This window comes from Pyrgilauda ruficollis, unplaced genomic scaffold (assembly GCF_017590135.1).
Source record: "Pyrgilauda ruficollis isolate IOZ18807 unplaced genomic scaffold, ASM1759013v1 scaffold20, whole genome shotgun sequence".
Lineage (NCBI taxonomy): Eukaryota > Metazoa > Chordata > Aves > Passeriformes > Passeridae > Pyrgilauda > Pyrgilauda ruficollis.
This window is the reverse complement of record NW_024519207.1, coordinates 3,679,566-3,695,258: the sequence shown is the minus strand read 5'-3', so window position 1 is coordinate 3,695,258 and position 15,693 is coordinate 3,679,566. Positions and strand designations below refer to the sequence as shown.

At 40.1% G+C, this 15,693-nt stretch overlaps 1 protein-coding gene across 1 annotated transcript in view; it reads right to left on the bottom strand.

Moving 5' to 3' along the window:
• Positions 1-10,457: 10,457 nt before the first annotated feature.
• Positions 10,458-15,693, bottom strand: part of SUCLA2 (succinate-CoA ligase ADP-forming subunit beta) — a 20,128-nt gene continuing 14,892 nt past the window's right edge. Inside the window, exons 7-11 of the mRNA XM_041467090.1 lie at positions 15,435-15,596; positions 15,211-15,353; positions 12,808-12,928; positions 12,414-12,502; positions 10,458-11,267 (exon numbers count right to left, since the gene is read on the bottom strand). Coding sequence (XP_041323024.1) covers positions 11,193-11,267; positions 12,414-12,502; positions 12,808-12,928; positions 15,211-15,353; positions 15,435-15,596 — 590 coding nt within the window. The 3' untranslated portion in view covers positions 10,458-11,192. The remainder of the gene's footprint in view (positions 11,268-12,413; positions 12,503-12,807; positions 12,929-15,210; positions 15,354-15,434; positions 15,597-15,693) is intronic.

Here is a 15,693-nt window from a genome sequence, read left to right as displayed (position 1 = left end):
TTCCACAGGAAGGCAAATAGCTCCCTCAAGTGCCCCATTCAGTCCCTCATCTGATGGAAAACTAGAGCTGACACTTCCCTTGGAATCCTTCTCTCTGTTCTGCAATTCAAACTGCTTCTTACACTGCATCAGACCGGATATGAATCAAAAACATAGCCCAGGAGAGCAATTACCATCCAAGCTGCAGCCTTTCCTTCTCTCCTGTTTACATGCAATAAAAGTGGGAAAAATGCTCATCCAAAAACCTGGAATTTCGAAGAAGGAGTATTGGCCCCAAAGCAGGCAAAAAGCCTCAAAGCAAACTACTAAGGTAATATTTTGAATAATTTTTTCACTGCAAGTAATTTTTCTGTATCTCATTTTGCAAGCTTTCATCTTGTGAAAGTGACATTAAAGACATCAGTGGTGTGCAAATTCTACACTTTTTTTTTTAAGTAAAACATTTTTACATAAGGATTCCTTTCACCCAACAACATTATCACTCCCAAATTTACTCCATTTGCTCAACATGTGCATGTGAAGATCTCTATGGATCAGACTTGGTATAATACCTAGAAAAGGCAAAAATCTGACTCTGGACTGTGATCAGAAGCTCAGTCTTGAATTCAGTCAGGATTTCAGTTTGAACGAGACAAAAAGTGTAATGGAGGCAAGTGTCAAAATTTCCTTCTGGCCTTACTCAGTTTGAACACTCATCACTCATATTTGCAAACATATTAATGGTTCATCTGAGCAGTGTTGTGTTTTGAGTCACTCAGCATCATGTCATCTCTGCTCCTGCCTTGGGGTCAGAGTCTCTCTCTTCACAGCTGTCATGGTTTCACCCCAATGAAGCACCACACAGCTGCTCACTCACTCCCCCCACATCAGGATGGGGGAGAGAGCTGGAAGAGTAAAAGTGAGAAAACTCATGGGTTGAGATCAAGGCAGTTTAATCGCTGAAGCGAGAGCCGTGCATGCGAGCAAACCAAAACAAGGAATCCATTCACCACTTCCCAAGGGTAGGTGTTCAGCCATCTTTAGGAAAGCAGCGCTCCATCATGTGCTGTGGTGACTTTGGAAGACAGGCACCATGATTCTGAATGTCCCCCCTTCCACCTTCTTTTCCCAGCTTTATGTGCTGAGTATGGCGGGTACCCCTGTGCTCAGCTGGGATCACCTGTCCAGACCGTGTCCCCTCCCAGCTCCTCACGCACCCCCAGCCCTGCTGCCAGGCACACCACTGGAACAAGGCAAGCCTGAGTCCAGCAGCTGCTCTGTCCACAGGGCTACGTGGACAGAGAGAACTGGGGGCAGAGGCAGAGCCCTCAGGAAGAGCCAGCTGCCCTCAGACACTGTCACAGGTTCCCACACTGAAGGAAAAGGTGAGCTGGGAAAGCAGGAAAAAACCTCAGTAAAACATTTGGATAATACAAGCTGAATATGATGCAGTCAAATCCAAGGGTCATGCAGCTGTAGTTCCAGCCCTCTCACCTCAATTTTTTCTGCATTATTTTATTTTTACATCACAGTGGTTCTCTCTCCCTCTAAATCCTCTGTGGTTGAGTGCAGAACGAGTTTTTAAGAGCAGCAGTCTCAAGGGGCTTGAAGGAATTTAATTTCTGCTGTCAAAGATGCTTGAGAGCATCTGAGAGAGAAGACAAGTTTTCCTGCCTGCTAGAAACAAGGAAGCAGAAGCATTTTTGAAGAAAGGGGGATGTGTGTCAGGGGAGAAGCAAGATCTAATGTATATCTGCTCTGCTAAACCAAGTCAAGTTGAGGACCTCTCATTGCCCACCCTGATCACTTTTTAGATTGCTGCCTTTCTGTTTTGGACTGCTCTGACCAGCTGTATCCAAGATGTATCTGCCCTGGAGGAAGGTAGCCCTAAGAAGGGTCAGTGCAAAACTATCCCTGACTTTCATAATGAGCACAGACATAAACACAGAGGCCAAGCTCCTCTTCACCAATGCCCACTCTGGAAAACAAAGATAGTCTAGGATGAAATAAATGAAGTTTCATGAGGAGGTTGCTCAGAATGTTTCAGCCCTGAGCTACAGGCTTCATGTGGAGGATGAAGACAAATCCACCCCCACAGCTAAGAACATTCCACACATCCCATTAAAAAAAGGAAGTAAGGGATGGTTCTCTTATCAGCACCAGCAAGGAAACAGTTCCTCACTGCAGTTAAACACAGCAAAACAGGGTTAAAGGAAATTAGGCAAGATCTACCTCACCTCCCCTCTACTTGTTTCTATAGGTCTCTGCAGGAAAGACCCAGCAGTGTCCCAGTCGAGCTGTCCTTACCAGGAAAAGCTCTTCCCAGTATCTCCTCACAACCTGAGAGGTTATGCTTTAAGCCTCTACCACAAACATGGAGAACAGATTATTCCTTAACCCTCTTTCTAACAGCCTTCATAAACTTTGTTAGCTCTTCTAAAACTAAACTTCTTCTCTAGCCCAAACAGTTACAGTGCTCTTCTCTCTTTCCTCCCAGGTCAGGTTTGCCAGACCTTAGATCACTCATGTTGGCCTCCTCTTCACTCTTTCTCACTGAGCTACATCTTTACAGATAAGTTGGAAATGTTATTTCACTAAAGATACTGAGTAGAGCAATACTTCTCTTTACTCATCCCTTTAAAATGTATTCCTTTTTCACAACAATACACCTCAGCTGTCTAGCTCTCCTCTAGTGTATTTGCAGGGACCCTCGTGGCAGGGAGGAAGGAATGATGCATCTGACTCCATGTTCTCAGAAGGCTAGTTTATTCCTTTATAATACTATATCACATTAAAGAATACTATACTATACTAAAGAATACAGAAAGGATTCTTACTGAATGCTAAAAAGATAATAATGAAAACTCGAGACTCTTTCCAGAGTCCCGACACAGCTTGGCCCTGATTGGCCATTGCGTGAAAACAACTCACACCAGAATCCAGTGAAACAATCACCTGTGGGTAAACAATCTCCAAACACGTTCCACATGTGAGCACAACACAGGAGAAGCAAATGAGATAAGAATTGTGTCCCTTTTCTCTGAGGCTTCTCAGTTTCCCAGGAGAAAAATCTGGGGCGAAGGGATTTTTTCAGAGAATGTGAATGCCACACTCCTCTCTTTCTGCAGCTGCCATCTGGCCACTGGTTCCCTGGTGTTTGTTACCACTGTTCAGTTGAAACAGTTCATTTTGCCTCTCAAATTTCACCCTTTAAATTAATTTTGAATTTTGCTCTCATCTTCAATTGCACGTGTGGCCCCTCCCAGCTTTATGCCATATATACATTTAATGCAAACATCTCTCTTCACAAATGCAGCTCAAGTTAGACCCAGGACAGACCACAGCATGACCTTACTTCCTCTTCAGCAGGGATACACAGGATACACACCACAACTACTTGGAGCAGTTACCCACCAGCAAGGGAGGCCAGGTGGGATTATGGGCGAGACAGCACTTCAGAACCAAAGGTGAGTGACCTGGCTTTAGCTTTACCTTTAAGAAAGGACAAGGAAGTGGTTGATAAACAAACAGAGGGTGGCTGGGAGATGCCTTGACTTGTGAAGATGAATGTTAGAAATTTAAGAAAAGCCATCTGCAATGAAATGTGAAGAGAGCAGGAATAGCTAAAAGAAAGTGGCTGGCAAGAAGGCACCATGTTCCTATTATTGTCCCCTATCACTCCACGGCATATGTATCTTTTGTTCCCCCTTTATTCTAGCTGAATTGGAAATAAATGAGCAGGAACTGTGTATTCCCATCTGTGTGCTATGGTTAAGTAATACAGAGCCCTGATTCTAAATAGGACACCCAAGCAATTTCATCACAAAAATATGAAAGAAATGAATACGTGATGGTGAGGTCAAGCATACGAGAAAGATGAGAGAAAACACTCCTGACACCACAGCATCTAGCACAAAACTCAAGCACACACTTAAGATGGACAGGTCATGTTCAAGTGTGAGTCAATTGCCATAAAAATAAGCAATTCACATCTCAATGGCCCAGTCTGTGCCAAGTCTTAGGTCAGGGGAGTTAAGTAATCATTTTCCCTTGAAAAACAGCCTGTGGCTTCAAAATGAATAGACAGCACTAGTGTCTAGCAGCTTAACCACTTACAGAAAGCTAGGTGGGAACCAGACATCTTTCTTTTGACCTGAGGATCACACCAGCAACTGCTGTGTAACCTAACAATTAAAAAAAAAAAAAAAAAAAAGGGTCTTCACAACTAGTCTGTTCAAAGTGAGCTTTGAATAAACAGTCTTTCTGATGGGTAGAGCAACACACTTCAAGCAGGATCTTTACACAGCTACACAAGCATCCACACAGCCACCCAGGTCCCCTCCCCAGTAGGAGGGGAGAAAGAGCAGGGTGAAAAAAAGCAAAAGATTCCATGAGTCAACACAGACAGTTAAATAAGTGCTGCAAAAGCAGTCACTCACCACCTCCCACAAGCAGACTGATGCCCAGTCATGGAACAGCAGTCAGCTTGGAAGACAAAACCTTGACAGAAAGATGTGGGGAGAAAACAAACAATTGACAAAGCAACACAGAGGACACATAGGGGCAAGCTGCCAGAAAGCAGCAGGGAAGGACAAGTAAAGGAGAGCAGTATGCTTTAAAAACACAGAACATGCAGTAGAGCTTCTATAAATCCAAGGAACTAACACCAGAAAACAATAATATGGGAAGGGGCTGGGGATAGAGAGGTTTCTCCTGTTTTCCTTTTTTAGAGTAGAATAGTATCAAGCTGTCACAGTGTCTGACAGAGAGCTGTGCTGTAGTGGCATTAGTTCCCTTACAAAACACCAAGAAAGGAAGTTGCTTTAAATCCATTTTCTTTGAAATGGATTTGCTCCAAGTGATTTTGTTTCAAGGACCCAGTCTGATTAGAGGTCATGGCTGCAATTCTCTTGGAGGAAAGGAAATGTCAGGTGTCAGAGGTAATCATGTGTGACCTGCAGACACTGCTCATGGGGCTGCTCCAAGCTGCAATAGACCTGTCATGAAAATGATGGGTTGAGGTCATGCCAGGGAGACCAGGAGGGCAAAGGGTACATCAGCCTTGTGACAGTAATAAGGAACCATTCAGTATCACACAGTTGCATGTTTCACTAGATTTAGCTCCCTTTATTTTTTTCCCGTATTTTTCTTGCTTCTATTGCAAGGGCACCACTGCAGCTCACTTACCTTTGGGATCATGGTAAATTAAAGGGAATATAAGGAAAACATGACAAGCACACATGCTATTTTCCTGAACAAGTTACATGATTAGTTCAGAGAAAAGGGATAAGCAGCTAGAAAATACTGAAAATTGCTGCTGAAGTTTGCCAGCCAGGAAACAGCTTTAGGCCTTCCACCATCAGCCAACTTTGCAAGGACCATGAGTGCTGCCCCCCTGCCCAGCCATAGTGGGTAGACCCAGCCCAGCCAAGCAATCAGGTCACACCCCACACCTGGTGTGACTCCTTGTAGTGAAAAGATTTGATGTTGCCTAGTTCAGGAAAGGTCAAAAGTGTAGAAAAATAAGAGGAGTGCTCTCTTACTGCTAAATCATGGGCCTGAGGATCCCCAAATCTGGCTTTGTCTTTCACATATGATGCTATTTTCCAGTGACCTCCATTCTCACTACAGCCTGAACTTCCCAAGTGCTGAGCACACTCAAAGCTACCAACACCTCTGCCAACCCACACCTGCTGCAAGGCAGCACTTAATCGGGTAACAAAGTTAGTAGGAGCAGAGAGATACAGCATGCAAACAGATAAACTGTTCACAAATTCGTGCGTATTAATCTCAGCACGTTTACAGGTACACATGCATAGACACATATGCAGACACATGCACACAGACACACACAGTTATGAAACTACTGGCATGTTCTCAATCTCAGAATCTGGGTGAAGTACAGAAAACCAGTACAAATACAAACAGTAGTTTCATGTTATTTGCAGTGAAGTCTTTTATTCAGCCTATACCCACCCAGATCCCTTCTCATTTCCCTCGAATGTTGCAGAAACTGGCCACCATTGCAAAGAAAAGGACAGACTGGTGAAGACTTCAATCAGCAGCAGCAGAAGCTACAGCAGGAGAGAAACTGCAGGCAAACAGGAACACAGATAAGACCCCACAGTGATTTTGAACTTGGGTGCAGATGGAGACCAAACAAGATGTTTAAGTCCAGAGCATGATACAAGTCCAGAAGAAAGTGAGAGTAAGGGGGCAAAAATGCCTGAACAAAAAAAAAAAAAAAACAAAAAACAAAAAAACCCAAAAACAAACAAAAAAAATCCAACACTGTGAATTTCCCTTAAGGAAACAGAATTATCAGAAATATTGGAAAGTCCAGCACACAGTGCCTTAGGCTCTCTTCCTGCACTCTGAATTTCTATTTTCCTAGAGCCAAGGAGCCAATTACTGCCTGTGAAACCAAAGACACCATCCTGAAATAACCTGCCCTGCAGACACATAAGACCACAACGCTTTATCAGGGAAAAACTATCCCCATTGCTGTGTACGTATTGCTTGCACAATTGCTCTGTCTCTTAGACAGCTGTAAAGTTTATTCTATTTTAACACATGAAATTGGGAGTCAGGTAGACACAAATAAACCAAAAAACCCTTTGTCAGAAATTAATTCTCAGTAAGTTCTGTCCTTTAGATTTTATTATTGTGAGTAAAATTTTCTACTGGCCTCATATCAGCCACCACAATTGAGCAACTTTACTCCTCTGTGCTCTGTTCCTTATAGTAAAAAAATATGATTGCCTCAGGATTTCCTGCTCATGAAAGTAAGTTGCTCAGTTGTAAATGGAAGAGGGGAAAAATGTCACAAACCAAGCAATAGAGCTATGTGCATGGGCCCTTCACTAGGTACTTGCACTTTAATACATACTTGAAGAAAATCTTTCACTACATTTTAAGAATTAATTATGACATACCAAATCTTACAAAACTAATGATCCCAATTGTCTTTTAAAAATGTAATTTGGTTTGCAGGGTGTTTCAGCTATTCACTTGAAATGAAAATAAATGTGCCTGATGTGCTAAAGTTCACCTGCAGAACAGAAACTCCAGGGTGCAGCCACTGCCAGTTTTGAGTGATTTTTGCCTCATTTGTGTCTACCTCTAACAGCACTCCAAACCCCAAATCACTGCTGACTAGGAGAGTGTATTTGTGAGGCATCGTTACTTACCTAGATCAAACACCTGCTATGTCAGCATTTCATCTGACCCTTGAAGACAAGCCCTGTGGTGCAGAACAGCAGTAACTGAATTGTACTGATATTTACAGTTCATATTAAGTTTTGCAGTCAGTATTCACCAAGGCTGCCAATGTCTATCCAGAGAGGCTGGAAGAGCCAGGCTTCAAATTAAATCTAGTGATGAACTCTTCCTTTCCCAAGTGTTTGGTACTTCAATTGCCAGGCAGCTGGGAAGAAGGAGCAGCTGATGTCTCCTCCTCCTCTTCCTCCCCGTTGGCCCCAGCCTCTGTTCACCAGGGAGGTCAAGCTGCACCTTTTTCTCCTCCCTATCTGCCCTCACAAGATGAAAACCATGACACATCTTTCTCCGAACACCAGCCAGTACATTTTTTTACGCTGCAGCTTCCCTCAGCTGGGGTACAGCAGTTGAAGACACCACCTGCAGTGATAGCCTCTGTTAGGCAAAGAGGTTCATCAGGCGGACTGAAATCAGGATTTAGAAGCAAGCTTTGGTGGACTGAGGCACAGGTTCCTCACTACAAAATAGCAGCAATTCACCACCTTCTGCCTGCAGCCCCACACAGCTCAAAGGTGAGCTGCTCCTTCATGCACACCCTACGCTGACTTTCTCCTTTGCTTGTACCAGCTTGACATTTGAATTTAGGTATTTATTTTCCAATAGTGTAGTCCTAATTTGCAATTAAGTCTCCATTAAATCCAGGGCTGCTCTTTCATCTGCATATGGTAAGAAGCCAGCTAGCTACTTGAAGTTTAGCAGTTTCAGTCCCATGAAATCAGATTTTTCCCCCTTGCTGCAGGGAGGCTTTTTCAAGGTGTTAATATACAGGCCTTCCCCCACATTAAATAGACCCATTAGTAGTTTGAAACATAGCTTTATTCCCAATTCCTCCAGAGCTTCATTTTTTATACTTTTCTTCCCAGCTGTTCAACATTGGGATCTAGCATAAGAATAGTTTTAATCAAATTTGACTACATCCCCCAACAGTATCTACACTACCACTACTTAAAATCCTACTGCCTTTTTTTCCATGAAGGTCAACTATTTTTCCAAGGTATCACAATAGAAATTGATGGAGTAGACAGCACATTAAAAAAAATTCTACTTAATATTTTCGGAGGTAATTTAATACTTAATATTTTGGGAGTTTGACTCTTAACTTTCACCAGAGCTGTCTTCAAGCATATTGGCCACAAAAGTGTCCTGAGTCCAACACTTGGAGTTGCTGTGGAACATGAGACCAGCTAATTTCTGAATTTCAAGACTGGTAGTGGTTACATTACTCTTACGAAAAGACATTTGCTTTCATGGTATTTCAAAAACAGTTACAAAAGTCTGCACTGGTAACAACTGTAACAAAAGACAACAAATAATCTAATATAAACTAGTGTCATTAAAATTCCTGCTCCTCTGAAGCTCTCATCTGTAAGAAGTTGTTTACACATTTTTCATGTTTTGATTATGTTGTTAAGAATTTTGCTTCTGGCTGTACAGACTAATTTTAGCAAGTCTCCATTCCTACACACCTTTTGATTATTAGCACAGCAACACAGTAGGGGTAAGAAGGTTGTCTATAAGGCTTTAAATAGATTCTGACACATCAGCTTTGGGCCTTTAAATTATCAACTACACACCAAATGAACTAACATTCCTTGGTTGCAACATGCTTTGATTTAGCCAAAACAGTCTGAAGAATGTTGAAAATTTACATGTAATTAAAAGGTCCCACAGCACTCTTATACCTTAATTAAAGCAATCTCCATACACTTACTTCAAGATACTTACTACAGTCAATCCCTAATTCTGTTTATTCACCATGTGAAATAAAAAAGAATGTTTCCAGACCCATCATTGGGAAGGGCCATGCCTGACACCTATACAAACCATATATGCTGTCCTGGTCACAGTCCTTCCGTATTACTGGTCACACACTTCCCATGTCTCCCATCCTGTCTGTAACACCATCTGCAGCCCCTTACCACCAGTTCCAAAGGGAAATTCCACCTCTTCCAGTTAGGAAGTATTTGGACTACAAATACACCTATTCCACATCCGCTGTTACAGGAATACTATGGGTTTCAGAAATACCCTAATTGCAAAATACTGCTTTGACAAGTCTGCTACTTGTAAATACATTACTGAGAATGTCAGTATTTTACATTCCTGTCAAAGATGGACATGACTTGGCCTTCCCTCCCTCTCTCCTCCTCAGCTACACTTAACAATTCAAACAAGGCATAAGCAAATTCTGGAACAAACAGCAGGATCTACCTTTGCCTCCATTCCACTACAGATTCGTGTGAAAAGATAATTTCCATTTAACATTAGCAGTTCACAAGGATTTCAAAGTAAATAGAAAAAAAACTAGAAGCAAACACACATGCTAAAAATTAATTATATTCTCTAAATTATTCAATGCTTAACAGATATATTCAAACTACAGTTTGAATTGCAGTCATCTTGCAATTCAATTCAATTCAAGGCTACTGAATAAAAGCAATTCCAAGCACATCCACAAGCCAAATTTAGCATGCTGGATCAACAACACACAATATTCAGTGAGAGAACAGCTAGGATCAAAAATAATCCAGTTTAAATTTGCAGAGAGTTTAACTTCTGCTGATTTTCTTTACTACTGCCAAGAAGATTACTGAAATACACCGTGCTAGTATGAAGTTTTCTCATTTAATACCCCACTTCTTCATAACAACATGATTGATTTTCCCACATTTCATATAATCCTTTTAAGTCCTTAGCTTGTAAATGTATGATCTCCCATTCTGAATTCCCACCACAGAGGTAGCTTCATTACTTCCAGATAAAACTACACTATCATTAGCCAAGAAAATAACATTTCAAACAAAGAAGCCTACGAAATACAAACAAAGAGTGCTCATTTGGAAACTAAACAGTAAATGGATCATCATCCAAGTTCCAAGTTCAGTGTAATGTGAAAGTAAAGTGACAAAAATTAATGGTTATTCATTAGTAGAAGCAGTATTTCCCCAAAAAGCAACAATTTCCTGCATATTTATTTGTGCAGAGATGAGTTATATTTTAGCAAGGTATTATATGCATGATATCTGTTCAAGCTTTTCAACTTAAGTTCATGTGGTTTTAACCACACAGGAAAACAATTAACAAATGTGGCACTACAACTTTACTCCTAAAAAGGTTTTAGTTTGTCTTAAATGATGGCTTAATCCCTGGCTATGTGCAGTGTATCAAAATGGCAACATATAAAAGAAAGACAGTAAAAGTTTTGGGAGACATTTTATTAATGTACAATTTTATTAGCGATGTACAATAGACATTTTAATTCTCTATTTATCCTGTCTCCTTGAAGCTTGGTAAATGCTTGTTTGTATATAAAACTACACAATGCTTTTTCGTGAGGACCAGAAACTGTGAAAATATAAGTGCTACAGTATATTTTGTAGTGATTTAACACGTTGTCCAGAAGAGTTACCAGCCACTCCAATGAAGGACTTGTAAAAATATTTCTGATCAAGTTCAAATGCATCTGTTCATAAATAATGATTGGTTTGCTCATGTCCATTATACTGCTAAGTACAAATGTCTCCAACATAAAATACCGTTTCAATACATTTTTCCACATGGACAACTAGATAATCCAGTCATATTTACTTTTAAACAAGGCTAATACAAATTTACAAGTAAAGTAACTTCAAAATTTATTCAGAATAATTATTTCTTCAACCAGAAGCTTTACTTTGGACAACGCAGAAGTATATTGCAAGTGACATTCTGCAGCAGAAGCTGGAGGCTTGAGAATAACAACTAAGAAAGACTAAATATCAGCAATACACACTTTTACAAGAATTCTGACCATTCTGAATGTTAACATTAAAGATCAGATGCTTCAGTTTGTGCGCCTGTCAATCAAAACCTCCACACAAAAGAAAAATTAAAAATTTCCCACAGAACACAGTATTTCAGAGAACATGTTAGACACTGGCATGACATTTCCCACATCAAATTGGCAGCTGAAATTTAACATCCACATGAGCTTGTTTTGCTAAGTTTACTATTTCAGACAGCTTCACCACCTGAAAAACAGAAAATAAAAACTTAATTTCAAAACAATCCTAACTTGACTCAGCTAGATCAATCTTTTTAAACAAAATAATACCAGGGAATCATCAGTAAGATATCTGGGGGTTAGGGGTGGGATTACTATTTAGCTCAGTACTTCTTAATCACTTTTAATTTAAAGATAATCAAGTCTTCTAGAAAACATCTCATGGAGTTAAAAAAGTCTGCTTCTCATTTATAATAACAAAGAATTTTGATAAAATGCTAAATTTTAAATTTTATGTGCCACCTTGTTATTTTGCGAGGTGTTAAGGTGGTAACTCACAAGAAAGTCTATATATCTAGAAGCTATTTCTCCTCTGAGTTTTTGTTGCAAGCACTTCTGGATCTTATTTTGATACCTTAAGGAGCCTCATCTTCTCCTGCATAACAACTCTAAATTTCTCTGAATTATTTCCTGCTTAGAATAATAGGAATATTATTCCTGCTTAGAATGAAATGTTATAAGAGAGTAAGTGGTTCTTTAGGAAAAAAAAAAATTCTTATGATTCCCCATGACACAAAATCCACCAGGTATCTTCTAATTTTTTTGCTATACATTTCTAGTGCAACTTTCTTTTCCACAAACAAAGCAAAGCAACACACACAAATCAGTGCATCTGAATATCTAATAAACTTATGAGGCCACATCATGATCAACTATAGTTTTAATCATGCACACTGAAATACAGTGGCATCTGAATATCTAATAATCTTATGAGGCCACAATCATGATCAACTATAGTTTTAATCATGCACACTGAAATACAGTGGGTGATAAAAGCACGTGTTACATTGCATTTTTCAGCCACCTCAATTCAAGTATTTTCTCCCAATTAATAAAGCTAAGGTCTTAGTCATTCCCCCATCAAGGGGAGTGGCTGACCTGACCATTGATCCAGTTTTGGTTTGTGGGGTTTAATAGCTTCTGACTGCATTATTGTTCCCCTGACAAATTATGCACTTACTAACTTGTAAAATATTTGCTTCAGGCACTGGGAGCAACTGGCAATGGGATTTATCCTAAGTTACCTGTAGTGGATTGAATAGAGTTTTGTCTTTTCAAAACTCTGCAACAGATGCTATGTTCTGAAAAGAATATTCATAACCAGCTATCTTACCATTTTTGCAGCTTCATCCAAGTCATCACACGCAAGGATTTTGAGGCCACTAGCTGTTATTAAAGCTTTGGCATCATCAACTCGTGTACCTTCAGAAACAGATAAAATGCCACTCTTATTGAACAGGAGATTACTACTACTACCACCTACTAGTCTCATATTTCTTGGAAGCCTGTTCCAAAAGTTAGTGAATAAATCTAGAAAACAACATTAGTAGTTAAAAAGCAGGAAGTCTCCTTTTATTGACTTTCCAATCCTCACCACCAATAAAGCAAGGTTTGCTTTATTTCTCCATTGACTTCAACTCATACACAGCTTGCTACACAGTATATAAGCTCAATGACACCTGTCAATTAGAGAGAAATATATTAAAATATACATGAAGCACACTCACCTTGCAACCGTACCACAATAGGAACCTTTAGCTCCAAATCCTTTACTGCCGTAACGATGCCTTGTGCTATAACATCACATCTCATAATGCCACCAAAAATATTTACCAGAATAGCCAGTACCTACAGAATCAATGACAATATTCACATTAAAAATGGCCAGAGACACATCAGATGAAAGCAGCACACAGCCTTCAGTCTAAGGGTAAGTCAAGCTCTTTAATTGTATTAAGGGACTCTGCAAAAGACAGAACATTTCTGTTCCACAGAACATCAGCAACCAAAGTACAGTTCTGTAGAGTGACATCTAACAGAGCAGCTACTTCAGAAAACTGTATTTGTCAACTATTTATCTTTCCATTGCTAACACTTCCATCAGAAGTGCCCCACACCAGTAACTCTAAATACAGAAAACAGGAAATTTAAAAAACTTATACACAAGACCCTGTTTACACAGTTTACCTAAAAGCCAGTATGCTTAGAGATAAGTTATTTGAAATACATTTTTTGAGGAGGACTAAGCAAACAGTTAAAGGAACTCAAGTGGTAGAAAGGAAGGGTAAAAAGAACCATGGTCAGAGATGAAAGATGAAACAAAGCAAGAATCAAAATGGGCAGACAGCCTTAGATGACGAAACAAACTCGACAAAACATTCCTGTGCAACTGGTTCACGAGCAGTAACTTGGTTCCCGTGATCTTGCACTTAGACTAGCTCATCCGTGTAGCATTGTTCTTCCTCCTACTACTAATGGGCAACTTAGACTGGCACCTCAGAAGGCTGTTCCAAACAAGCCTTGAACTGAACCCTGAGCACAGTCTGTGACCCCAGTGGGCTGCACTGCTCTTTGAGTTCCAGCAACAGGAATCCCAGCTATAGTCATCATTTTTTGATAAAATAGTGAGCAACTGAAAGAAAGCAGAAAGGAAAAGCTGTCTTAAGAAGTCTCTTTGGACACCCTCTGTACACACGTCAGCATTTGCATTGCAAAAACTCTTCCCAAATCAGCAACACTTTAATTCTTCCTTGTTTCTTCTCTTCTCTCTGTAATTCGTGTGCTCTGTGACTGTGTCCCTCATTGTTCCCTCAATTTGCTGGAAAAATGTGAAGAAAGGTTTATGAGGATGGGCTGATGGAGCTGGGGTGTTTAGCCTGGAGAAAAGGAGGGGGGGACCTTATCACTCTTTACAACTGCCTGAAAGGATGTAGCAAGGTGGCATTCTCCCTCCTCCAAAGTAACAAGCAGTAAGATAAGAGGAAATGGCTTCAAGTTGCACCAGGGGAGTTTTAGATTGGATATTGGGAAAAATTTCTTCCCCACAAGGGCTGTTAATCATTGGCACAGGCTGCCAAGGAAGTGGCTGAGTCACCAACCCTGAAGGTATTTAAGACTTGTAGACGTGGTGCTTAGAGACATGGTTTAAGTGCAGGACTGGGCAGTGTTAGATTTATGGTTAGACTCAATTTTAAATGTCTTTTCCAACAGAAATGATTAAATGATTCTGTAACACTCTTGGAGCGTGTTACAGACCCTGCATTTGATAATAAGTCTTTCCAATAAGGAAGAGACTAAGCTCCTCTGGAATATCACTCACTATTTGTTTCTGTCCCTTTCCAAAGATGAGCAAGTGGTACATAAAATTGTCAAGCAAAAGTAACATATCATTAGCAGGTCTTGCAAGTCATTCCCACTTTTTATAGTTACCCCTTTTAAGACAGTTTTCTTTATCTTTAAAAAGCCCCAAACTGCCAAGCTGCCCCTGGGATAAGCATCTCTATGTAGACTACCAATCCAGCCTTCACATTTTTTTTGTGGAAAAGCTATTCCTCCAGTTTCAACCAATGTATTATTTTAATAATATTCAAGCACTTCTGATAAATTTTACATAGGATAAACATTAAAGCCCTTCCAAGCCTCTTACAAAGCTCTTTTATCTTACATTATATCTAATCAGTACCTTAGAAACCTGTTTGTGCACAGCACAGCAAATATTCATCTCTACAACTCTACACAAAACACAGACCCCGCTGCAAAACTGGTCCAAAAGAAAAAACTGGAAAACCAACTGAATACTGCTTTCTGTTTAAACAGCAGACAGTGGGAGTTTCTGACTCCCAAGATTTCTGGAAAGATTCAAATACAGCTGTAGCTTCAACCAGAAGACACAAAACTGTCTACTCAGTACACAACCAAAACCCCTATTATTTAAAAAGGAAAAAAAAAAACATAGATTATTAGGCCTCTTTCATCTGCACCAAGATGAAGCTAAGATTTCCACCTTCTTTCTTTCTAGTTCTGTGCTCATAAAAACATGTTTTCTGGAGAACGTGCACGAAGCACTGTCTTCCAAATCATAGCCTGTTTTACCACTGTGTAGGATCTTGATATGCCAACTCTTCCCTCACCTTTTTATCAGAGGTAATAAGCTTAAAGGCTTCTGTCACTTGCTGCGCTGTAGCACCACCACCAACATCAAGGAAGTTTGCTGGAGTTCCGCCGTGAAGTTTAATTATATCCATTGTGGCCATAGCTAAACCAGCACCATTGACTACATGAGAATAAAGATAACATTTAGGAATTCAGTTTATAAATCCATTAGGTTATTTAAAATTCATTAAATAGTACATACCTAAGCAGCCTATGTTTCCATCCAGCCCTATATAGTTGAGATCTGCTTTTGCAGCATCCTTGTCTCTTTGGTCTTCCTGTGTCCAATCCTGCAAATCAAAGATCTTCTTCTGACGATAGGCTGAATTGCTGTCAAAGTTTATCTTTGCATCCATACACATCACTGAAAGGGAAAAAACCCACCATTATTAACCATCATTTAATATTAGAGCACATCATATTATGTGTCAATTGCTACATGAATGTGTTAAAAGTATGTT